This window comes from Mustelus asterias, chromosome 21, assembly GCF_964213995.1.
Source record: "Mustelus asterias chromosome 21, sMusAst1.hap1.1, whole genome shotgun sequence".
Classification (NCBI taxonomy): Eukaryota; Metazoa; Chordata; class Chondrichthyes; order Carcharhiniformes; family Triakidae; genus Mustelus; species Mustelus asterias.
The window spans coordinates 62370396-62397390 of NC_135821.1; the positions used below are offsets into that span (position 1 = coordinate 62370396).

At 42.9% G+C, this 26995-nt stretch overlaps 1 protein-coding gene across 3 annotated transcripts; it reads right to left on the reverse strand.

Moving 5' to 3' along the window:
• Nucleotides 1-562: 562 nt before the first annotated feature.
• Nucleotides 563-26095, reverse strand: LOC144509325 (proton-coupled zinc antiporter SLC30A2-like). 3 transcript variants are annotated; one of them, XM_078237995.1, is made up of 10 exons: nt 25891-25902; nt 22971-23107; nt 20809-20991; nt 16549-16757; nt 11273-11419; nt 8125-8278; nt 7655-7862; nt 6638-6743; nt 5099-5233; nt 563-1259 (listed from the first exon to the last, which is right to left on the reverse strand). In XM_078237995.1, the coding sequence occupies exons 3-10, from the start codon at nt 20877-20879 to the stop codon at nt 1114-1116; spliced, it is 1176 nt and encodes a 391-aa protein (XP_078094121.1). In that variant the 5' UTR covers nt 20880-20991; nt 22971-23107; nt 25891-25902; the 3' UTR covers nt 563-1113. The 3 variants fall into 3 exon arrangements, with proteins under 3 accessions (XP_078094121.1, XP_078094120.1, XP_078094119.1); XM_078237994.1 differs by lacking the exon at nt 22971-23107 and having other exon boundaries at nt 25891-26095; XM_078237993.1 differs by lacking the exons at nt 22971-23107; nt 25891-25902 and adding an exon at nt 25510-25688.
• Between the last annotated feature and the right edge of the window lie 900 nt (nt 26096-26995).

Below are 26995 nucleotides of genomic sequence, written 5' to 3' on the forward strand. Positions count from 1 at the left end.
TACAGAAATAGGCCATTAACCCTTAGAATCATATCATAGAATCCCTACAGTGCAGAAGGGCCTGCACCAACAACAATCCCACTCAGGCCTTATTCCCTTAACCCCACGTATTTACCATCCTAATCCCCCTGATACTAAGGGGCAATTTAGCATGGCCAATCTAACTAACCTGCACATCTTTGGACGGTGGGAGTTAACTGGAGCACCTGGAGGAAATCCATGCAGACACGGAGAGAACATAAACTCCAGAGTCATCCGAGGCTAGAATTGAACCCAGATCCCTGGAGCCGAGAGGCAGCAGTGCTAATCATTGTCACCCCTTAGTGCTGGCTCTTTGAAAGCATTGTCAAATTAGTTCCACTCTCCTCTTTCCGGACAGCCTTGCAAAATTTACTCCCAAGTATTTGTCCAATTTAATTTTGAAACTTATTACTGAATCTGCTTCCACCACCCTTTTAGGGCAGTGAATTCCAGATCATAACTCGCTATGCAAAATATTATTTCTTCAGGCTGCCTCTAGCTCTGTTCAAAAGATAATTGGCAAATCTAACACACAGATTTTGAGGTTACAAAATTTTATTTAGGTTCAGAACAATGTTTTTTTTTCTTTTAAACAGAATAAATATGAAAAGCCTGAACACAGGCAACAATGCAATGACATGGAATGATAAATGGATCTTAACCAGTGTCCACCTCAGTCTCCCATCACCAAGATTCAATTACGTTGATGGGAAAAAGCCAGCAGAACAGTCAGGTCTAAAACACATTACATCCATGTTCAAATCAACACAAAAGCTTTGTTCTCTCCCCCAGAAGACACCGACATACACAGAGAATGACTTTCCTCGTGAGAATTGAATGCTCATATTCAAATATCATTTTGATGTCTTATTACAGCAGGGCTCAATATGGACACAAAGACTTAAAATCCTTGATCTTGATGTGTGCTAAAAAAGTGGTCACTGCAGCCCACTCTCCCCACAGTGCTTGGTCAGTCAGCAGCAACACACACCATCTACTCAACTTATTCAGGTGCAATTCCCCGAGACATGATCTCAAGTGATGTCTCTTTCAGACATACGCACTTAAAGAAACGACATGCCCCGGTGAAAACTAGTCTCTAGGCTCCTGGCACTCCCGGCAATTAATCATATCAGCAGAGTAATTTTCGACTTGGATAGTGATGGAGTGGAAGTCAAACTTCCTCTGGAGCCTCTGGTTAGCTTCAGCCAATATAACCTGGGCATTCGCGTCGTCATCTGCAAGAAACACAACCAAAATAAATTAAGGCGGCAAATGAAACCTTGGGTCTTTATCTCGAGCAGATATTAGAATATAAAGGGTTGCAAATTATAGTACAGTTACATAAAGCTCTGGTTTGAACACACAAGTAGTTCAGGACATTGGACCTCAGGATGGGTGGATGGACATATTCACCAAGGAAAATTGTGCAAATTCATCAGAATACCAGGACTAAATGGGTTAATTACAGGGATATATCGCACGGACCAGGTTTGAATTGCCTTCAGTATAGAAGATTAAAGGTTGATTAAGGTATTTTTTAAAGTTTATTTATTGGTCACTAGTAAGGCTTACATTAACACTGCAATGAAGTTACTGTGAAATTCACCTCGTCTCCACAGTCCGGTGCCTGTTCATGTCAATGCACCTAACCAGCACATCTTTCAGACTGTGGGAGAAAACCCACACAGACACGAGGGCGGCGGAGGGGGTGGGGGGGTGATGCAGGGATGTGCAAACTCCGCACAGACAGCGACCAAACCTGGGAATCGAACCCAGATCCCTGGCGCTGTGAGGCAGCAGTGCTAACCAAAATTAATAAAATGGTTTCTTCTCCATCTACCCCATTTCCTCTAGTAAGGGAGCCCAAAACAAGGGGTCAAGGGGTAAGCATATCTAAATGCAGAGAGTAATGAAAATCTGGAATTCTCAACCCAAACAATCCAGGCCAAGGATTAAATGAATGTTTCAAATGGATATTTTGTTAGTCCAGGGTATTAAACAACCCAACAGAACCAAGGCAGATAGATAGAATTAAAATACGGAACAACCATGATCTAATTGAATGGCAGGACTGGCCAGAAAGACTGAAATATATCCTCCTGTTCCTATATTCCTGGATCACAACTTGCTCATAATGAGGAATAAATAAATGAGCGTAAACTAACTCAGAGCTGGGGGTCTCAATTGCATTGTTGTGTTGGTTATATGGGACGACCCAATAACACCTCATAAAATGCAAATTTGTTTCAGATAGTTTTGATCCAGTTTTAAATTACATTTATTATCAGCAGCCTCTCACACTGGTATAAGACCAAATGTTGGGCACACTAAAAGCTCTAAAGGTTAGCAGCTCTGGACATATTCCTAAAGGTTTGATCATATTTAAAAAAGTGATCAAAGAATTCATCCATTATAAAACTAACAGACTTGGGGAAATGGCTGTTTGACCAACAGTCAGGAATCATCCAATCAGGTAATGAAGAGTTTTTCTAACAGGTCATGGGGCACCACGAGGATGACGAAAGGCAAGAGTGTGGGGGTGGGGTGATTGGGGCAGCACAGTAGTTAGCACTGCTGTCTCTCAGCGCCAGGGATCTGGGTTCGATTCCTGGCTTGGGTTGCTGTCTATGTGGAGTTTGCACATTCTCCCCATGTCTGCATGGGTTTCCTCTGGGTGCTCCAGTTTCCTCCCACAGTCTGAAAGATGTGCTGGTTAGGTACATTGACCCGAACAGGCGCCGGAGTGTGCCGACTAGGGGAATTTTACAGTAACTTCATTGTAAGCCTTACTTGTGACTAATAAATAAACTACATTTACTGAAGATTGGAGATAATACAATCAAATTTTCAGGAATATACACAGAACTACTAACCTTAGCCAGAGGTTTTAGTGTGCCCAATCATCTGGTCTTAAACCAGTGTGGCTGCTGATAACAAATGTAATTTAAAACTGGATCAAAACTAACGGAAAGAAGTTTGCATTTATATAGCACCTTTGAACCCCTACAGTACAGGAAGTGGCCATTTGGTCCATCAAGCGTGCTCCAACAACAATCCCATTCAGACCCTATCCCCATAACCTCATGTACTAACCCTGTTAATCCCCCTTTAAGTGGGGAAAAATTATAAAAATGGTTACCTGACACACAAAATGGTTGCCTGAGAAGAGACATTAAGCAGGCACTGGCTTTTAGCACAGACAGCTACTTAAAGTTAAAACATGCAGCACAGACAGTTATTTAAAGTTAAAACATGCAGGAACCAAATGCTGCAGGAAGCCAGTCAGAGCTTGAGGCACTTTAAGATAAGGACAGGCCCAGGACAACAAGATCTGATAAGATGATCAGCCGTAGATGGGAACGTAAATGCAACAAAAACCAATCACTGTATGTATAGACCGAAACCAGTCATTGATAGAGGAAATGTATCCATTCTATGAACAATGCGATGTTAACTGCCCATGTCTGTACCTGTCTGATTGTAACGATGGGTTAACTATCAATCACCATGATCTGTCTACTCAACTATAACGATGTGTTAAATGTCTAATGTCCAGACTATCCATTATCTGAAAAGGTAAAAAAATGATCAACTGCTATTGTATGATTGAGAAGGTAGCTGCCAAGTACTGCGGAGTACCAGTGCTTTCTCCCCGAAGCTTCGTGTCCGAAATAAAACTGTGTTATTGAACCTCCAGTCTGACTCAGGTGGCAATTTCCCACAACACCCTGACAAAGTGACAATTTAGCATGGCCAATCAACTTAGCCCACACATCTTTGGAATGTGGGAGGAAACCAGAGCACCCAGAGGAAACCCACGCAGACACGGAGAATACATGTAAATTCCACACAGTCACCCGAAGCTGGAATTGAACCTGGGACTGTGAGGCAGCAGTGCTAACCATTGTGCACACCTTCAGCACCTCCCAAAAGTGCTTTATGCTAACTGAAGTGTAGTCAATTTTATGCAAGCAAATGTGAGGCAGCAGCATAGTGGTATTGTTTCAGGATTAGCAATCCAGAGGCCAGAGATAGCAATGCTCTGGGGACCCAGGTTCAAGTCTCATCACAGCAAATGGTAGAATTTGAATTCAATAAAAGCTAGAATTTAAAAAAACCTTTTGATAATGAAACCATTGTCAATTGTCATAGAAAAATATCTGGTTGTCTTAATTGCCATCCTTACATGCGACTCAAAACCTGCAGCAATATGGTTGACACTTAAATGCCCTCAAATGGCCTAGCAAGCCACTCAGTTCAAGGGCAATTAGGGATGGGCAATAAATGCTGGCCCAGCCAGCAACATGCACATCCCATTAATGAAGAAATTAGTTTAAAATTTTTAATTTAAACAAAAGAGTCAGGTTTGGGAATTTCCTCTGATTACTGCCACCCTGGCAGTTTCGCTGGAACAAGCTACATGAGGTGCTTAGGTAGAGTTTCAAAATTAGGTCAGTAGAATGGCTGAAATTCCCATCCTGAAATATTTTCTAATATGAATTGAACAGACACATGTTGGAGAGAGTATGGTATTGTTCCCTTTAAGTTTAAACAAAAAGAAAAACAAGTAACATTTATATAGAATCTCACAAACTCAGGATGTCCCAGGACATTTTACATTTTAAAAAGTACATTTTTGAGGTGCAGTTACTGTTGCAATGCAGGAAATGGAGCAACTAGTTTGTATACAGCAAGGTTTGACAACAGCACTTCTGATAACGACTAGATAATCTGTTTTAGTGATGTTGCTGGAGGGATAAATATTGGCCAGGGCACCAAAGACTCCCCTTCTCTTCTTTTAATAGCCTTGACATCTTTTACATTCACCCAAGAGGAGATGATGAGTCCCCACTTCAACCTTCCAGCCAATAGATGGTAACCATGACAGTGCAGCACTCTCTTAGTTCTACACCGACACCATCAACTTGAAATGTGTTCAGACCCCTGGAGTCGATCTCTCAACCATCTCACTTTGGAGAATGAAATACCACCAAGTCATGGCTGATAGTTTCAAAACACAGCTGAACAAACTTACAGCAATTGGTGCCAACAAGAAAACCGCACTTGTACTTACTGATGGCGATGTGAACAGATAGCACTGGCTGGTTGATAGTCAGTGCCCACATGTGGAGGCTGTGCATTGCCTTCACCCCATCAATTAACAGGAGTGTCTCTTTTACCTGATTAAAATCCATACCTCTTGGAGTTCCTAGATCAAAATACAGACCGCAGTTTCAGTGGGAATAATGCATGCAGGTGAATATACCCTGATCCCATGTCCTGATTCTTGTGCCTTGTTTCCCCTAATCACAGGTGAAAATGCCCACATCTCTTGCTTTCTTGTAACCGTCTTGGCTCCTTCCCTTGTATCAAACACTTCTCCTTAGCTTGTTTTAACTCCATATACAACCCAAATTCTGCCAAGACTCAAACCGCTCTCTTACCTGAAGAGGCTGTGCAACCTCTCCCACATTTATAAGCAGAACGTGAAAAGGAAAAGCATCCTCCCAATCGGGGATCCTTCATCTTTAACATGTCTTTCACCTGTCCCCTACCCCTCTTATAACTCTTTAGAATGATCCAATGCTCCTTCTAACTACATTTTGCTGTGAACAACCAACTTGTTTCACTGTGAGATGCCATTAAGGACGACAGGTAGTTGAACATGTGCATCTTAAAGCAAATGTTCCTTTATGAGCAGCCTATTTGCCCTCTGCTACACACCCACTCACTCACAGAGCCCAGACAGAATATTACAATATTTCCCTCCACTGTTATAAATACTCTCTACTAGTTGCTCTTCCCATTGAAATCCAAGACTTACTACATTATCTCCAACTCATCACTGAATCCCCCACCATCAACATCCTGGGGGTATCATTGATCAGAAACTGAAGTGGACTAGCCATGTAAATACTGTGGCTACAAGAGCAAGTCACAGGCTGGGAATTCTGTGGAGTAGCAGCTCACCACCCGAATCCACAAAGTCTGTCCACCTTCAGGAGTGTGAAGGAATACGCTCCACTTGCCTGGAGTCCAGCTCCAACAACACTCAAAACTTGACATAATCCAGAACTAAGCAACCCACCTGATTGACACACCATCAACATTCACTCCTTCCGCCACCAGTAGCAGCAGTGTGTACCATCTACAAGAAGCACTGCAGCAAGCTCACCGAGACAGCATCTTCCAAACCCTGAACCTCTACCAACTATGATGGATAAGAACACCACCACCTGCAAGTTCCCCTCCAAGTCACACATCATCCTGACTTGGAATGATAATCACTGTTCATTCACTGTCACTGGGTCAAAATCCTGAAACTCCCTTCTCAACCGCATTTTGGGTATTCCTACAAGACACAACTGGATTGGGTCAAGGTGGAGGCTCACCACCAGCAATCTGGGATGGGCATTAAACACTGGCCTGGCCAGTGACACCCACATCCCATGAACAAATAAATACATTAAAAACTTCTGAACCCACTTATCAATAATCACACCTTTCCCAAATCCATAGGCTTTAAAAAGCCAATCCCCTACTCTTTTCACTCTGATCTCCTTCATTTTTACCTGTTAATCAGAAATGTTAAATGTTCAATCTCTGGACTTGCCTTCCATTAAAATGCAGAGAACGTCCCTCAAAATGGATAAGGTGGTCCCCAGAACCAACACAGAGAAGAGGAAGGTACAGATTGGATCCACAATTTTATATTCAGGCTGTACACAAAATTAAAAGACAATTATTCAAATGCTGTGCACAAGCATTCAAGTCTTCCGATACATTAGGAGATTAAAAATAAACGGTCAACTGTATGTTCACAGGCCCCTGTTTGACTTCTGTGCCAAACAGGACCTGGTCAGTCCAGTCAGAGTGCTGGCCTGGCCATTCAAGCATGATTTTAAAAAAACTAAGGGCGAGATTCTCTGGCCTCCCCTCAGTGTTGCCGTTCACTGGAAGATCCCACTACTGTCAATGCAAGGAATTCCCATTGAAACCACTCCACACTGTCAGGAAGCCCACAGCAAGGGGTGCGCTGCCAGTGGGACCAGGGAATACTGCTGGTGTATACAACGAGAGAATTCCGGCCCAAGTGTTTTAAGAGGAAATCCAGTGTTTAGTGCAGTACATCCCAAATTCTTTCACCGTACAATTGGCAGCTGTGCCTCCAGCTGTCCAAATGTCAAGCTCAGGAATTCCCTTGCGATATAATTTATCTCTTTGACCAAGCTTTTGATCATTTGCTCTAATATGATTTTGATACTCACTCCTGAAGCACCTTGGATATTTCAGTAGGACTCCCCCCACCACCAGACAGTGGATGCCAATCCTCCAGCCATTATCCTGGAGTATCCATGAATTAAAAAGTTTCCCTAACACTGCTAGGAGCAATCTGGGAGAAAAGCATAGGAGCATAAAAATAATCTTTTTTTTAATGCTTTCATTTATTTGTTCTATAGTGTTGAAGATTTGTTTCTAAAGCAAAAAGACTTTCACTGTTGGCAGAGCTTATGTTACAAAGCCTCCAGGAGTATAGCCAACTAGAGTCGGTAACCCGACTCCAAACCCCCTTTGCAAAGTTACCAGTACCCCCTTTAAAAGACAAGTCACTCAAGTGTTGCCCTTGTACCTTAAAATAGATGACATAAGCAGCAATCAGGACACTGATGCTTTGTAACAGGTCTCCCACGACATGGATGAAGGCAGCTCGTACACTCGGGTTCACGTTGCCATTAAACTGTGATCCGTGGGTGTTCGACTCAGAGTCATGTACTCTGACCTCTCCTGCACTGCTGTGGCTGTGGTTGTGGCCAGACTGATGAAGGATGATGCCCATTCTGTGGGTGGATAGTATTAGTACTGAGTGTATAGCAAAGTCTTACGCTTTCAATATGCGCAGTAATACATTCAGACAATAGAATTGGTTGATGGCCCAAGTCTTCATATTTACACAGATGGGAAAAGATTGGGGGAAGTGGGGTGTCAGCAGGAAAAGTGACGTGTCGCCACCTGCTGAGTTTTCCCACCATATTTTTTAATCGAGCTGACAAAGCTCCAATTAAGTAACAAAACGCTACTTACACACAAGAGGATACTCACACAATATTGACAGCGACAGCACAGCCTGAGGTGATCAGCATAGCGCCACCCTCAATTTCATACTGTCCAGAAATTAGTCGCTCCACCGCCAAATACACAAGCACACCTGTCACCACCCAGATGGACAGCACAGAGATCAGAGCTCCTAGAATCTCTTTAGGACACCAGAGGAAAGAAGAGAGTGTTCATTTGTATAAAATAATTGGGAATGATAAGAACAAACATCTATAAATAAATACCATTAGATAACTATTTCCCTGCCCCAATTATAATGCACGAGATTACAAACATCGCTGATTTGACCAAATCTATGCAGTAACTTGACTGAATTTAATGTACCAGCGTGCCTTTAGAAACTGAGGGCCATGTTTCGAAGATAACTTGTTAAGATGGGATTGTTATGGTTTCAAGGTTCTTTTTTTTTCCCCTCTGCAAAAATATACTTTATTCATAAAATCTATGAAAGAAACATTACAAAACATTTCAAATTGTGATAACAGTAAAGTGTAATGATATTCACATTTTCTCCAGAGATCAAGATGCTCTCTGAGGTGCTTCAGTTTAGTAATGAGAACATTTCATTCTTTTCAATATTTTCATTACAGAGAACACAATTCAGTTCAAACTACATACAAATCAGTCACACAGTGCTTCAATACAGTTACATACATACAGTTACGATTGAGCACAGTCTGGGGGGTTTACATGGTTACCAGCCCCTTGGTGTACATTTGCTGAAATACCTCCCATTCAAAGTTTTTTTTAAATGTTTTACTCCATTCTTAAAAGCTATGAAGCCAATGCTCACAGTGGATTAGGCAAGGCTGAATCCATCTCCTTGCTTGCTCCAAAAACCAAATTCAAATTGAATCCAATTCATGGTCCCCACAAGAGCGAGACAAACTGATAAGACAAGATATTGCATCCCATCTTGGGCTTGATCTTAGCCAATCCCTTTCAAGGTATTATTCTTAATTGTAACAGTTTCTTCAGCAATCTAGATTTGAGCTGACTGAGCAACTGCCACTGTCTGTGGCAAGCTCAGTCAAGCTGATTGGAACTGGACAATGATATCAGACTAGAAAACCACAAGCTACAGTAGAAACATTTGCATCTCATGTAAGGGAGTGGTCTCAGAAATTCTGCAAGACAACCCTTCAAGTCGTTGCAAAATGAGGAACTTCAGCAACCACTGCAGAAATGATGTCAAGGCCCATTAGCTATAGATAAAGAGTCGAGATACCAAAGGGGGACTTTCACTAACAAGCTCTGTGACATGTATGTATAAAAAGATTGGCCAATGTACAAGAACAACAGTCCACAGACACTTATGGCTGGTGCAGTGAATCAGGCAACATGATCACAGAAAGAACCTCCTACTGCCAAATGGATCACTTGCTGGTGTTTATTTGTAATCATTATTGATGTAATTAATGAAACGGTTACCAAACATTTTGTCCCAGTTTGTCTGTTCCAACAAGGAGCTGAACTCAAGACCGTTTGATGAAAGTAAAGATAGCTATGTCTTAAAGTGAAGGTGGAAGGGTAACAAGAAAGAACTAAGATTATGAAAAGGTTTAATCAAGAAGACATCACCGTTTTTGGGGAAGAGTGAAAACTGCAAGTTAGAAATAAAAGATAGCAATCAATAAATCCAGTTAGGAATCTTACCCAAAGACTGGTTATGAGATAGAGCTCATTACCACAGGAACAATTGAGGGGAGTAGCACAGATTCATTAAGGGGAAGATTATGCCAAGAGAGGTAGGAGTAGGTCCATGTGGAGCATTAACATGGACCAATTGGCCCATTTTTGTGCTCAAGTTTTCTATCTCATTCCTTAGCTAAGTGACTGGCGACTAAACTTTTGAACACAGGAGGCGACCATTCAAACCCCTGTGTCAGTTCAGCCATTCAATTAGATCAAGTTCAGTCTGCACCTCAAGCGCTTATTTCCCCACATTTCTTACCAAACATCCAAGTTTCCAACTAGAACCAGCAGAGAGCAAAAGAAAATCAGACTTGTCTTCGCCAGCTCCCAATCCAAACAAGTGAAGCAAGTCACAGGCCAACTGTTGACACAGCTGGGAACATCTGGTGCATTTATCACCCATGGCATTGACTGGGCTGAAGCCTTAAACAAATTGTCCTGTAATTAATTCACTTTAGGATGCAACAGCTAGAAACCATCTCTTCAGCACTTCTAAAACCAAGTTGGGAAAACCAACAATTTGACTAGAGTCCCCACTCCCACTAAGCAACTACTTATTCCAAGACAAAAAAGGGCAAATATCTAAACAGCACAGTGGAGCTCCGAATCACCTTGCTACAGGGAGCAAGTCCACAAGGGGACCCACAGTCAGGGCTTGGTGGGATCTGGCCAACTGGAATCCACGGTCCTCCTCATGAGAGGTAAGCAAAAGGGATCAGTGATGACAGATGTGATACTCTAAGCTGCTCTCAAAACTACAAACTACAGAAAATGCACACGCAACTGACAGGACCTATCCGGAGGTAATGAAACCACATTACTGATCCCAGCTGTACAAGTATCTTGTTAAACCTTCAGGAGAAAGATTGGCTTTGACAAACAATGTCAGCCAGAAAAATATAACCAGGTGGGGTGTAAAATGGGTGGATAATTCACTGATTCCTGCAATCAATATCAACATCTCCATAATTTTACCCATTTAGGATTCACCTTTCAATACCTATCCAATGGCAATCTCCACTTGCTTTGCAAACCGATTCATTTTGTCATTTAATCTCTATTGCCTTTCGCCCTATCACAGACATTTTTTGTTCTATCCTACTTTCTTCCCCATCACATTTTCTGCATCGACTTAAAACAGGTTACATCTCTTTCAGTTCTGGCAAGGAATCATCAACCTGAAACCCTCTTTTCACAGATTTTGCCCAACCTTTTAAACGTTTCCTGCATTTACAGCATCCACAATGTTTTGCTTTTGAATTAATGATAACAAGGCCTGATTATCCCAGAGTAATCACAACCATTTTTGAAAGGAAAAGAACCGATTACAAATCGATTTACCCAGATTATCTCAAACAGAGGAATATATAACCGGTCACATTGTTGAGATGTCTCTCACCAGATCTAAATACAAACACCAGATCTGATCTAATCTCACCTGAACGATACCAGCCAAAGTTCATGGTTTTAGTTGCAGGTCGAGAAGAAATCCACAGAGAGAATAAACTGACGAGCATGGTGGCAAAATCGGTCAACAGATGAGCAGCATCTGTCATGATAGCCAGACTGTGCGCCAAGTAACCCCCTAAAAGAGGAAGATAGACGGTTAGCAAGGCTCAGAATTTGAAGTTTCAATATTCTCATGAATTATTACAAAATTCCTTATATCAAGGATTTCTACATTATCCATGTGGCTCATTTGTTCATCTTTCCTAAAGGTGATACCTCTTTCTGGGTCAGTTCCAGCACCAACTGCCCTCCCAAGTTATCATTCTGTAGTGTCAGGGTATTTGGGATTAAGGATTAATGTGGGACTAGGGAAACAGTACAGCCCACATTATGATGGAGCAAGTCACATGGGAATAGTAGAGTGTAGTAGCAACTCTGTTAGAGGACAGCATGAAGATAATACCTAGTTATGACTATCCTGTATACAAGTATATAGGTGTGCGTTATTAATGAGCAGTTATTGCTGAGCCATACAAGCCTCTAGACCTCTTCATGAGGGGAACATACAACCTTACAATACCGTGGCAACTTAATTCCCCAAGAATAAAGGAGTAAAGAAATTGCAGTCTGATCTGAAAGAGGTATTCCTAACTTGAAGACCTTGGGATACACAGGTGGAAATCACCCAAAATGCTCCATCACAGGCATGGAAGCTGTAATTCACGATCGAAAGCAGAGTCAAAGTAATCATGGGGGTGACTTCAATCTGCACATGGACTGGTTAAACCAAGTGAACACTAAAGCTGAGGAAGAAGAGTTTCTGGAGTGTGTTAGGGAAGGATTTCCACAGCAATATGTTGAGGAGCCAACTAGAGGACCAGCTATTCTAGATCTAGTAATTATGTAATGAAAAAAGGTTAATTAATAATCTAGTCGCAAAAGAAGCTTTAAGGATGAGTTACCACAATATGATTGAAAGTGAGGAAGTTCAATCTGAAGCTAGGATTTTGCAACTGAATTAAGGAAATTATGAAGGATTGAGGGACAAATTAGTTGAGGTAGATTGGGAAAATACATTAAAGTAGTATGACTGTGCATAGGCAATGGAGAGTCCTCAAAAAACTATTGCATAGATTATAGCATCTATACATTCCTTCAAGGTGCAAAACCCAAAAAAAGACAGTCAACCATGGCTGACAAAGGAAGTTAGGGATTGTATAAGATTAAAAGAAAAGAAAAGGCTTCTAACGTGGCCAGAAATTAGTAAATCTGAGGGTTGGGAGGTTTTGAAGAATACAGCAAAGGAAGGTCAAGAAAGTGATAAAAGGGAGAACAGAATTGGAATGCAATCTAGCAAAAACAACCACGTTCTGCCAAAGCTTCTATAGCTATGTATCAAGGATACATTTAGCTAAGCAAAATGTGGTTCCATTACAGGCAGAGTCAGGAGAATTCATATTAGAGATCCAAATGACTAGGGAGAAAGCAGAGTTGAAGGAAATTAATACAAGATTATATTGGAGAAATGAATGAGACTTAAAGTTGATAAATCCCCAGGACCTGATATTATGCATCCCAGAGTGTTGAAAGAGGTAGCTATAGAGATAGCGGATGCATTGGTGACCATCTTCCAGACTGGTACCTGAAGATTGGAAGGTAGCAAATGTGGAAAGAAAACAGGGAACTAGAGTCCAGTTAACCTATCAGTGATAGGGAAGTTGCTACAATCCAAAGGATGAAATGAATGGTAAATCTATGATTGTCCAAGTGTCCAATGGGAAATCGTGTTTGTCGAACTTGGAGCTTGTCGAAGATGTTACTAACAAAATTAGTAAGCAGAGTTGATGGATGTAGTATATTTAGACTTTCAGAAGGGTCTTGATAAAGTCCCCCACAGGAAGTTGATTAGCAAAATCAAAGCACATAGGATAGGAGGCAATATACTGGCATGGATTAAGAATTGACTAACAGGCAGGAAACCGTAGGCAATTCTCACATTGGTAGACTGTGGCTAGTGGTGTACTGAAATGATAGGTACTTGGGCCTCAGCTGTTCACAATTTATATCAGTGATTTGGATGCAAGGACCAAATGTAATATTTCCAAATTTGCAAATGACACAATGCTAGGCAGGAATAAATGTTGTCAGGAAGATTAAAATGGCAACAGGAGGATTTGGACAGTTTTAATGAGCAGGTAAGATGATGGCAGATGCAATGTAAAGTGGAAAAGTGTGAAGTAATCCACTTTGGTAGAAGGAACTGATGTGCAGAGCATTTCGGAAATGATAAATTAGAAAGTGTGGATGTATAAAGGGGCCTGGATGACCTTATCCACAAGTCACTGAAGACAAACATGCAGGTACACAAGCTATTAGGAAGGCTAATGGAATGCTAGTCTTTACTCAAATCCTCTTGTGATACAGGAGTAGGGAAATCTTGCTTCAATTGTATAGCAGCTTGGTTAGACAGCACCTGGAATATTGCGTACAGTTTTGACCCCCTTACCTCAGAAAAGAATATTATTGCCATTGTGGGAGTGGAACAAAGGTTCACCAGACTTGTTCCAGGGTTGTCGGGACTGTCTTCTGAAGGGGAATTGGACAAACTGATAGAATCCTACAGTGGAGAAGGGGCATTTGGCCCATCGAGCCTGCACTGACAACAATCCCACCTAGGCCCTATCCCCACGTATTTACCCTGCTAACCCCCCTGACATTAAAGGGGCAATTTAGCATGGTCAATCCACCTAACCCACACATCTTTGGACTGTGGGAGGAAACCGGAGCACCCGGAGGAAACCGATGCAGACACGGGGCAAACGCACAAACTCCTCACAGTCACCCAAAGCCGGAATTGAACCCAGGTCCCAGGCACTGTTGTGGAAGTTAGGTTACAAACAATTGTGAAAATTAAAGTTCCATAATTGTCAAAAAACTGTCAAGTAATGGAAAAGGATTATTAGTCAAACAAGGTCTTCAGTGAAGCCTTCAGTAATGCTGTCAGTAAGGCCAACGCTTACGTACTCAAGATAAGCAACCAAATCCAAAAACCTTGTTCCATAAACACTGCATTCCAAGACTAGGACACAGGATAAAAACAAAGAACACGTTTCCATGACAATTACCAAATAGCATGGTATGGACACATATTATGCCAAGGAAGGATTGGCAGGAGATAGTTTTCTATTGGATGAAAAAGGGCAAAAGGCTAAGAACAAAGAACAATACAGCACAGGAACAAGCCCTTTGGTCCTCTAAGCCCGCGTTGATCACATTATCTTATCTAGACCAACCACTTATATCTCTCTAATCCCCATTTGTTCATATGCTATCAAGATAAATCTTAAATGTGGCTAACGTATCTGCCTCAACCACCTCACTTGGCAGTGCATTCCAGGCTCCCACCACATTGTGTAAAAAAACTTGCTCCGCACATCTCCACTGAATCTTCCCCCCCCCCCCCCTTATAATTGTCATTTCTGCCCTGGGAAAAAGCTTCCACACCCTATCTATACCTCTCAATTTTATAAACTTTTATCAGGTCGCCCCTCAGCCTTTCCAGGGAGAACAATCCCAGTCTATTCAATCTCTCCTCATAGCTAATACTCTCCATACCAGGCAACATCCTGGTAAACCTTTTCTGTACTCTCTCCAAAGTCTCCACGTCTTTCTGGTAGTGTAGTGGAGGTGGATATGTATGCAAATGAAAGATTAGAAAAATTGCTCATTTCTCATTTGCTGTAATTAACTATAACTGCTAAATGTTCTGTATGAATCAACAGAGCACCCGGCAATACTTTGCTTGCCTCGTGTTTTCACTTGTGCACAAGTTATTAAAGCTTGGAAATTGAGTACTCTGGGCTTAAGTGTTGTCTGTACCCAAAGTCTACAACATTATGAGGCACAGTGCTAACCACTGTGCCACCCACAAACTTGACCTGTATCCTCTAGAGTTTCAAAGAATGAAGGGTGATCTCATTGAAACCTGCAAAATATAGGGTCGATGCAGGCAAGATTGGTTGGGGAGTCTAGAAGCACAATTTCAAAATAAGAGGAAAACCACCTAGGATGGAGATGAGAAAAAAATTATTTACACAGAAGATTGTGAATCTATGGAATTCTCTACCCCAGAGGGCTGCGGAAGCTCAGTCATCGAGTATGATTAAACCAGAGATTGATAGATTCCTCATCAACAATAATGTAGACAGTTATGGGGAAGTGCAAGTAAAAGGCATTAACTGTCCAATCAGCCTTGATCTTATTGATTAGTGGTGCAGACTTACTGGGCTGGTGGCTCACTCCTGTTCCTACCCAAGCCCAAAGGACCAAAGCCAGATCGTAAAAGGTTAAAAAACAAAAAGGCTGAAATAAACTTTTAAATTTAGGGCAATACTCAGGCAGCCCTGGCAGACATTGTTTTAACATACACAGTCTGAGGAACATCCCGGATGCAGAGTTGCCATCAGAACACACAGCAGCCGGGTGCAAATGAAAAATTAAAGAGAAGTCAGAACCAACAAAATGCTTCAAATAATTTCTCCAAGCTCAGGAAGGTAACTAGCTAGCCAACATGATCTGTTTAAAAGATTTTCTGTAGTGTAGTAGTGAGTCTGATAGAATTCAGCATGAAGATAACATCTGTATATAGTTATGTGTTTGTTGAACCATACAAGCCTCCAGACCTCAATGAGACAACTTGCAACATATTCCACAAGGATGAAGCAGTTTAAATAGAATAATCAATCCTACTAGATCCTATAATCTCACCTGATGCCTGAACACAGGTCAGTAGCCTAACCAGGAGTTAGAATCCTGGATAATTTCTATCATCTAACATTGTGGACAGCACTGTGGCTAGCACTGCTGCCTCTCCATGCCAGGGACCCATCGAGCCTTCATCGACAAATCCCACCCAGGCCCTATCTCCACGTATTTACCCTGCTAATCCCCCTGACACTGAGGGGCAATTTAGCATGGTCAATCCACCTAACCCGCACACCTTTGGCGTGTGGGAGGAAACTGGAGCACCCAGGAAGAAGCCCATGCAGACACGGGGCAAACGCACAAACTCCACACAGACAGTCACCCAAGGCCAGAATTGAACTCGAGTCCCTGGCACCGAGGCAGCAGTGCTAACCACTTTTTCTAAACTTACTATGCATAACTTGTCTGCCACATTTCCCACATTATGACACTAGCTACAGTGCTTTGCGACATCCTGAGGTTGGCAAACATACTATAAAAACAAGTTATTTCCTTCTTTACCTATCACTTCACCAATTATAAAGACTAAGCAGACAGCAGAAGCTAGATACAGCCTCCGACGGGCATTCTCTTTATCCACTTCCTTATGGTCTCCAGATGATTGGTTGGAATGGCAGTGCCGAGGCTCCAGTTGCTCTAGGGCAGTGTCCACATGGGTCAGACTGCCGTACAACTCATTTGAAAAGGTTTCACGTTGCTCCAGAGAAGTGCTACAAACCAAAAGAGGACAAAATGTAAGATTACATACAAACCGGAATAGATCATTCAACCCTTCGAACCCCTTCCGCCATTTGATCCATCTCTTTCCTGCTTTTTCTCCATATTCATAGAATCCCTACAGTGCAGAAGGAGGCCATTTAGCCCATCGAGTCTGCACTGACTCTCTGGCAGAGTATCTTACCTAGGCCCACCACCCCATTCTATCCCTGTAACTTCAACATACTTACTTCCCAGTCAGCGTTTTCTCTCTCTAGTACAGATTCAATTTGCCAATATGGTCCTCTGAGACCCAGATTCACTCTGCAAAGGGCTCTATCATCCAGTCTCCAAAACCATCTACTTGGCTCAAGCTATAGGCCAGGGTCCTATAATGTGAACAGTATGCTAATTGTCACTTTAGGTCAGAGTTTATTGCATTTGGTTAGAACTTGCAGAGCGCCCAAGGGCAATAAAACCAAAAGCAAATGTCTGATTATCTTGTGGGGGCAACCAACCTTGTTGATGTCACCCCCAGTCCTCCCTGCACTGGGGATGTCCCACAGTTTTAAATCAATTATTGGGGCCTTTATGTGGCCAGCCAATTAGTACACTCTGCCAGTTGTCTTCCAAAGATCAACCCCATTCTTACTCCCCATGGTGTTGAGACTCATTCTTTAGATTTCAACATTCTTGGATCCCACACTTGTGAGCCTTGGTTCAATGGGTAGCACTCTCACCTCTAAGACAGAAAGTTGTAGGTTCAAATCTCACTCAAGATGTGGGCATTAAGTCCTGACTAACGCTCCAATGCATTCTCAGAGGTGCTGTTCTTCATTAAACCAAGGCCCAGTCTGGCCTCTTAGATGGAGGGGAAAATATCCCATTGCACTAATCTGAAGCAGAGAAGTTCTTCTTGCTATCCTAAGCATTATTTGTCCTTCAATCAAAAAAAGAACACATGGCTTAACGTGTTTTACAGTGGGATCTTGCTGTGATATAAGAAACACAGCAGTCAGCAATTACACTTCAAAAGTAATTCTTTGGTTGTTCAGCACTTTGGGACATTTGATTGTCACACGAGGCACTAACTAAATGCAAATCTTTCATTCTTTTCCCTCCTATCAGATGCTAGCTTTTGAAAGCAAAATTTGTATCACCTGAGATCTGTTTCCTGATTTATTTTGTTTCATCCCTATTTCCCCAATCCTTTTTGTGAAAGGCGTTTGATAAGGTCCCCCATGGTCGGCTTATGATGAAAGTAAGGAGGTGTGGGATAGAGGGAAAGTTGGCCGATTGGATAGGTAACTGGCTATCTGATCGAAGACAGAGGGTGGTGGTGGTGGATGGAAAATTTTCAGACTGGAGGCAGGTTGCTAGCGGAGTGCCACAGGGATCAGTGCTTGGTCCTCTGCTCTTTGTGATTTTTATTAATGACTTAGAGGAGGGGGCTGAAGGGTGGATCAGTAAATTTGCTGATGACACCAAGATTGGTGGAGTAGTGGATGAGGTGGAGGGCTGTTGTAGGCTGCAAAGAGACATAGATAGGATGCAAAGCTGGGCTGAAAAATGGCAAATGGAGTTTAACCCTGATAAATGTGAGGTGATTCATTTTGGTAGGACTAATTTAAATGTGGATTACAGGGTCAAAGGTAGGGTTCTGAAGACTGTGGAGGAACAGAGAGATCTTGGGGTCAATATCCACAGATCCCTAAAGGTTGCCACTCAAGTGGATAGAGCTGTGAAGGAGGCCTATAGTGTGTTAGCTTTTATTAACAGGGGGTTGGAGTTTAAGAGCCGTGGGGTTATGCTGCAACTGTACGGGACCTTGGTGAGACCACATTTGGAATATTGTGTGCAGTTCTGGTCACCTCACTATAGGAAGGATGTGGAAGCGCTGGAAAGAGTGCAGAGGAGATTTACCAGGATGCTGCCTGGTTTGGAGGGTAGGTCTTATGAGGAAAGGTTGAGGGAGCTAGGGCTGTTCTCTCTGGAGCGGAGGAGGCTGAGGGGAGACTTAATAGAGGTTTATAAAATGATGAAGGGGATAGATAGAGTGAACGTTCAAAGACTATTTCCTCGGGTGGATGGAGCTATTACAAGGGGGCATAACTATAGGGTTCGTGGTGGGAGATATAGGAAGGATATCAGAGGTAGGTAGGTTCTTTACGCAGAGAGTGGTTGGGATGTGGAATGGACTGCCTGCAGTGATAGTGGAGTCAGACACTTTAGGAACATTTAAGCGGTTATTGGATAGGCACATGGAGCACACCAGGATGATAGGGAGTGGGATAGCTTGATCTTGGTTTCAGATAAAGCTCGGCACAACATCGTGGGCCGAAGGGCCTGTTCTGTGCTGTACTGTTCTATGTTGTACTGTTCTATGAATTTATTTCCTCCCCCTCATCTCCTTAGTCTGGTTCCTCAAGTTTGCATATCTGTGCCTCACTCAAGCGACCATTCTTCAGCAGCAAGTTGAGAAAGGAAAATATTTGACTGCCAGGAGCATCACAAATCTGTTTTACATTAGAGTCATAGAACCATAGAATCCCTACAGTGCAGACTGAGGCCATTTAGTCCATTTGAGTCTGCACCGACATCTGACCCATTTTCCCATAAGCTCATACTTTTACCATTGCTAACCTACACATCCTTAGACACTAAGGGGCAATTCAGCATGGCCAATCCATCTAACCTGCACATTTTAGGAGGAAACCGGAGCATCCGGAGGAAACCCATGCAGACATGGAGAGAATGTGCAAGCTCCACACAGACAGATAGTCATCCGAGGCCGGGAATCGAACCCGAGACCCTGGCACTGTAAGGCAGCAGTGCTAACCACTGTGCCACTGTGTGGTTTGGTCCATAATGTCCACAGCATTCAAGCACTGATCTATCCCAATCTTGTTTTCCAACACTTGGTCTATAGTGTTGTATGCTATTGAATTTCAAGTGTTCACCTAAATGCTTCTTAAATGTTGTGAGGGTTTCCGCCTCTACCCTTTCAGGCAGTGAGTTCCAGATTCCCAACACCTTCTGGGTAGAAAAGTGTTTCCTCACATCTCCTATAAACCTCCTGCCCCTTTAAATCCATCTTCTTATCCAACCACCCACTAACTGACATACACACGATTCCAACAGGGATGGCTGGTGAGCAACCCGGAGTTCAACTCTCTAATCATAGAGTCAGAGGTTTACAGCATGGTAACAAGCCCTTCGGCCCAACTTGTCCATACCACCCTTTTTAAGCCATGAAGCTAGTCCCAATTGCCCACATTTGGCTCTTATCCCTCTATACCCCTCCTAGCTATGTAACTGTCTAAATGCTTTTTCCATAGAATGAATCCTAGAATCCCTACAGTACAGAATTAGGCCATTTGACCCATCAAGTCTGTACTGACCACAGTTCCACCCAGGCCCTATTTCCGTAACCCCACACATTTATCCTGCTAATCCCCTGACACTAGGGTCAATTTAGCATGGCCAATCAATTTAACCCGCACATCTTTGAAATTTGGGAGGAAACCAGAGCACCCGAAGGAAACCCACAAAGACACGGGGAAAACGTGTAGACTCCGCACAGACAGTGACCCAAGGCCAAGATTGAACCTGGGACCCTGGCGCTGAGGCAGCAGTGCTAACCACTTTGCCACCTTTGTCTTTTAAAAGACAAAATTGTAACCACCTTTACTACTACCTCTGGCAGCTCGTTCCAGACACTCACCACCCTTTGTGTGAAAAAATTGCCCCTCTGGACCCTTTTGTATCTCTCCCCTCTTACCGTAAACCTATACCAATCGATTGTATTGTCCCCACACGGCCCTCAAACTGCTGAGCAGACCAGGAATGAATTGAACAAGCGTCCTATCACGCACCCAAGCAGTGAAATTTACTGAAAGGATCAGAAAAGTTTCCGAATTTAACAGTGAACCTTTCAGTAAATTTCACAAAGGGGTGATGCCGGTGGCTAGTCTGAAAAGTAGGGGCCCCGGTTGTTGCAGCTCTGGGAGTGAGAGGGGGAGGGAGAGAGGATCGCCTCCGATACATCCATCTATCACCACTCACCCGGCGGAGGGACGGCTTCCCGGGGGCAACGAATCTTTCAGAAGCGGCGAGGTCTCGCTCATCTCATCCATTGATTTCCAATTCCTTAGGAGGTAGAAACTTGTAGCAAGTTCCGAATATCACTTGGGGCGGTTCCCCCCAAAAAACAGGAAATCTCCTCCTGGATAAAGGCTGCAGAGTTCCCTGGGGGAGGGAAGGAATGATCAGGAGACCCGGGGACGTGTGATCTGGGTTATTTTATCAGTAGTTTAGGACCGTGTGGAAGAACTGAACTCGGCTCTCTCTATATATATATATGTCGTGTGCAATGGGGAAAAGATGTTCGCAAACTATTTTTGAAAGCATTTTAAAACAAAATAGGGGGCGAGCTGTTTAAATACCACAATTAGCCTGAAAATTGGGATCTTGCCGATACTCGTGTTACAAAAGAAGTTTTTTTTTAAATTGACTAATATGGTGGTGGGTGCGAAATTTAAATTGAAACTAACACGCTTACTCCCGGCTTCCTGGGATTAAAGTGAGGCGAGGAAAGGGTCAGGTAATTAATTCATCAATGCTGCTTCTTGTGTGGAGGCCACCCAGCCAGGAAAAGTTTCTCAAAACTTCTCGCATTGCGATGGCAATTTGCATGTAAATAGCGTTTTTAACATAATGAAATGTCCCGGACCTTTCACAGGGACAGTATTAAACAAAGTTTGACATGCTGCCATATGAAGTTGGGACTGTTTTCCCCGCGAGAAAGTTGAGATTTTAAAGGAAGTTTTGAAAATCATGATCCAGACAGAGTACATCGGGAGAGGGCGCAAATTAGAAACAATTGGCAAAAATGCACCATAGAAAACATTCTTTCTGGTTGTATCACAGCTTGGTGTAGCTCTTGCTCTGTCCAAGACCGCAAGAAGCTACAAAAGGTCATGAGTGTAGCCCAATCCATCAGGCAAACCAGCCTCCCATCCATTGACTGTGTCTACACTTCCCGTTGCCTCGGGAAAAACAGCCGGCATAATCAAGGACCCCACGCACCCTGGACATTCTCTCTTCCACCTTCCATCGGGAAAAAGATACAAAAGTCTGAGGTCACGTACCAACCAACTCAAGAACAGCTTCTTCCCTGCTGCTGTCAGACTTTTGAATGGACTTGCCTTGCATTAAGTTGATCTTTCTCTACATCCTAGCTATGACTGTAACACTACATTCTGCACTCTCTTGTTTTCTTCTCTATGAACGGTATGCTTTGTCTGTATAGCGCGCAAGAAACAATACTTTTCACTGTATACTAATACATGTGACAATAAATCAAATCAAAAAAGCAACAATGGTGACATGAGGGTGGTGCTGTGGCACAGTGGTTAGCACTGCTGCCTCACAGCTCCAAGGACCTGGGTTCGATTCCCTGCTTGGGTCACTGTCTGTGTGGAGTTTGCACATTCTCCCCATGTCTGTGTGGGTTTCCTCTGGGTGCTCTGGTTTCCTTCCACAGTCCAAAGATCTGCAGATTAGGTTGATTGGCTATGCTAAATGGCCCCTTAATGTCCCGGGATGTGTATGTTAGAGGGATTAGCAGGGTAAATATGTGGGGTTTCAGGGATAGGGCCTGGGTGAGATTGTTGTTGGTGCAGACTCGATGGGCCGAATGACCTCCTTCTGCATTGTAGGGTTTCTATGATTCTATGACAAAGGTTTTGACCAGCCAGTGAGAATGATAATCTGGCAAACCTCCAAGGGCATTGTTAATGCCTTCCGTGCCCGTTGGGCACTGTAGGGACTGGGGTGCATTATTGACCCCTTTAATCGCATTTTGATTTGATGTTTTAAGTTTCTTTTCCACTTTGTCCTTTGTTTCGGGCGGTTCCCCTCCTTTTGGGAGCTGCCTCTTTTAATTTGACCCCTCGTTAATTTGATTTAATTTATTTGGTTGGCCAAAAAAATTGTTAATCCGATAAACCGAGGCTGATGCTTTGGGGACAGGGGTTCAAATTGCATCCCGGCTGATGGAATTTAAATTCAATTGATGCAACTGAATGTAAAGCTAGTCTCAGTCATGGTGACTATTCATTGCCACAGAAGGCTGTGGAGGCCAGGTCATTGAGTGCATTTAAGACAGAGATAGATAGGTTCTTGATTGGTAAGGGGATCAAGAGTAATGGGGTTGCGAAACTTACCAGCCATGATTGAATGGTGGAGCAGACTCAATGGGCCGAATGGCCTAATTCTGCTCCTATATTTAAGGCCAACTATCATTGATTGGTGTTAGAAACTCATCCCACCTGGTTCGTTAATGCCGACAAGGCAAAAAAATCTGAAACAAAAACAGAAAGTGATAGTCATCCTGAATCCAAACATTGGCTCTATTGAAACTCCACAGGTGCTGTCAGACTTGCTGCGATCTGTTTTTGTTTCAGATTCCAGCATCTGCAGTATTTTACCTTTAGGCAAAGAAATCTGTCGGCCTTACCTGGTCTGGCCTCCATGTGACTCCAGACTCACACGGCAAGCCTGAAATGGCGGAGCAAGTCACACGGTTCAAGGAATGAGCAATTCTGGCCTTGCCAGCAATGTCTGCACCTCATAAAAGCATTAAAAACAAGAAAGAGTGGTTACGATCTGGAATGCGCTGCATGAGGGAGTGGCGGAGATAGAGGACTTTCAAAAGGGAATTGGATCATTATTCGGAAAGAAAAAATTTGCAGAGCTACAAAGATGAGGCAGAAAGGGAAAGTAGGTGAATTGCTCTTTCACAGAATGGACATGACAGGCTCAATGGCCTCCTTCTGCACTGCAACCATTCTACGATATCACCACTACTGAACAAAAGCTTGATAGTTGTAAGGAGTGCTGGAAAGGAAGAGAGTGGTGTGTAGAAGGAATTCCAAAGTTTAATATCTAGGCAATGGAAGGCACAAAGGCCAAAGCGGAGTGATTAAAATCAAGGAAGTGCCAAGGATCAGAATTGGAGGAGTGTAGACAGAGATCTCGATGAATAAAAGGCTTGCATTTGTATAGCACCTTTCACAACTTCCAGACATCTCAATGTGCATTATAGCCAGGGGAGTACTTTTTGAAGTATAGCCACTGGTTTAATGTAAATCTCAGAGGACTGCAGGACTGTAGAAGTTACAAAGATAGGGACGGGTGAGGCAATGAAGAGATTTGAAAACAAGGATGAGCATTTTAAAATCTAGCCAGGTCAGCCAACATAGGTCAGCAGTTGCAGGAATAATAACTGAATGCGACTTGGTGCAAGTTAGAAGTTTTGGATAAGCTCATATTTGCTAAGGGTGCCAGGTGCACAGCGTGCCAAAAAAGCATTGTATTAGTCATGTCTAAAGGTAATAAAAACATGAATGACGGTTCCAGCAGTGGATGACTGCTACAGAACTGACAATGCAGAAACAGGCCATTTGGCCCAAGTCATCTATACTAGTATTCACACAAGCTCCTCCCACCCTATTTCACCTCACCCTATCAGCATATTGTTCTAGTTTTGTCTCCCTCATGCAACCTCTCCCCAATCTAACTTTCTCCTTAATGCATCTAAGCTATTCATCTTAACCACTTGTGGTAGCAAGTTCCCCATTTTTATCAACTCCTTGGGTAAAACATTCCTCCTGAATTCTTCATTTGCGACTATCTTATATTTGTGGCCCCTAGTTTAGGACTCCCCTAATTTTCCCACCCTCCACCTTTTCAAACTATTTCACAATTTAAAAGATCTCTATTAGGGGGACTAGCTAGGGTAAATGCATGGGGTAGTGGGGATAGGGCCTGGGTGGGCTTGTGGTCGGTGCAGACTCAATGGGCCAAATGGCCTCCTTCTGCACTGTAGGATTCTATGAGGTCACGTCTGTTTGTTAGAGAAAAGAGCCTCAGCATGTTCAATCTTTCCTGTTGAATTTGAAAGCTCCACAAGGTGCAAATTATCAAAAAATGTTGAAACATATTCCCTCGTGACCCCCTGAGACAGCAGTCGAACCCCTCAGGCCACATTATCAATGCATTGCACACAATGCAAAGCATCAAATTCAAAGAATACTTCATGTTGAAATATAAAGTTTTGTAAATATTAATTGCTCAACATTCAGAGTTTGCAAACATACCACCTTATTTCTGTTTCTTTTATCTGACCACTCCTTCTGAAAGAATGCACTTGACATTATTGATAAGAAGTTTTTAAGTTTATTTATTAGTGTCACAAGTTAACACTGCATGTTAACACTGCAATGAAGTTACTGTGAAAATCCCCTAGTCGCCACACTCCGGCAACTGTTCGGGTACACTGAGGGAGAATTTAGCCTGGCCAATGCACCTAACCAGCACGTCTTTCGGACTGTGGGAGGAAACTGGAGCACCCGGAGGAAACTTACGCAGACATGAGGAGAACATGCAAACTCCACACAGACAGTGACCCAAGCTGGGAATCGAACCCGGGTCTCTGGGCTGTGAGGCAGCAGTGCTAACCACCCTGCCACCCTTAGAAACAGGAACAACAACTGTTCTGCCAGTGTTGGTCAGTTGTGCAGTTTGTCCTGTGAATACCAAAAGTTAGTCTTTGATTCTTTATGTTCGTGGAGCTATTGTGCTAAATACACCTGGATAAACCCTAGGATTTGTTCCTCAAACCTTTCCAACTCTTTTAAAAAGACGCTTAAAAACTTACCTTTTTGACCAAGCTTTTTGGTCGCCTGCTGTAATATATCTTACCTGATTTGATGTGAAATTTAGTTTGATAATGTTCCTGTGAAGCACCTTGGGGTGTGTTACAATGTTAACACACAATATGAATGTACATTCTTGAATAGCAGTGAAGTTACTGATAGATTCATATCATGCTCTAGAACTTATGTCTGCCGAAACCGATATTTTCTTTTCATTTGCTTTATAAGTTAATGGAATAATTCTTGTGGAAATTCTATGTGATTAGATCTTTTGAAGTAGTTTTACCCAGTGTGGCAAACCCATTGGCAAACACCCCTTCTTGTGACACTAAGAGTCAAATAAACAAATGCAATATTCAAACAAAGACCAGATAAAAACATAGGTACTCAGAGGAGCTGGCAACTGAAAGACCATTTGTTTCACTACCTTCTTTGCCTCTGCCCTTTGCACCTTGTGACAGCTTTGGGTCAGTTGGTTGCCCTCTTGCTCTGATTTTGAAAGTTCCTGGTTCAAGCCGGGTGAATGGAAGAGATCCCATGGTACTGTTGTGAAGAAGAGCCAGTGATGTATCCCCAGAGTACTGACAAATATTTCTTGCTCAATCAAGGGCAAAAGAAATGGATTATCCAGTCATTGTCAGATTGCTGTTTGTAGGACCTTGCTGTCTGCAAATTGACAGTTCCGATTCCTGCAGTTCAACAGAAACTGCACTTCAAAGTTCTTCACTGGGCATAAGGTGCTTTAAGATATCTGGCAGTCTTGGAAGATGCCATATAAATGCAAATCATTCCTTCTTTTCTACTGGCCTGTGTTCAGCTTTTGAATATCATGAGTTCTCCTCGTTACATCACCATGCTTTCTTCTTTGTTTCTTCTGGCCCTCCAACTCTGTCATGATCAACTATGTTCCCTCTGATCTCTTTTGCGGTTTGCTGGCCAAATAGGTGAGGCTTTGAAATCTCGTAGGCTGGCAAGAAGTTTCATTCAGCCCATTGCAACTGCGCCGCCATTCAACAAGATCATGGCTGAACTTCCGCCTCAACTCCCTTTTCCTATCCAATCCCCACATCTCTTGATTGTCTCTCAGGCAGGAATTTTACTGGCATGCCCGCCCCAGAATAGGGGTGAGTGAGGCTTGCAGAATGGCATTCTCAGTTGGCCTCGGGCAGGATCGTATGAACCTCGGGTGGGCAAGGCAGTAAAATACCAGCATCAGCGTTCATAAATCTACTAATTTCATTCTTAAGAATAATCAACGATGGAATATCCACAGCCCTCTGAGATAGGGAATTCCAAAGATTCACAATTCTCTTGAACAAAGAAATTTCTCCTCCTCTCAGTCCCAGGTGATAAGCTTTTCATTATGAGATTATGATCCCTTGTCCTAGACTCTGATGCTGGAGGAAATAATCCCTTAGCATCAATACAACCTGCCCTTGTAGTTTAACTCTAAGATCTGGGATCTTTATGGGGTGAATCTGCATTGTATCTTGTCCAAAACTAACATGATCTTCCTGAGGTGAGCTGTCCAG

Excerpts from the sequence above, each read along its gene's own strand:
- LOC144509325 (XM_078237994.1), bottom strand. The coding sequence starts at position 20,879 with ATGGATGAGATGAGCGAGACCTCGCCGCTTCTGAAAGATTCGTTGCCC. Across the intron at positions 16,758-20,808 it reads GGAAGCCGTCCCTCCGCCGG|CACTTCTCTGGAGCAACGTG; the intron begins GTGAGTGGTGAT and ends TTTGGTTTGTAG. Across the intron at positions 7,863-8,124 it reads GCTGTCGCTGTCAATATTGT|AATGGGCATCATCCTTCATC; the intron begins GTGAGTATCCTC and ends ATCCACCCACAG.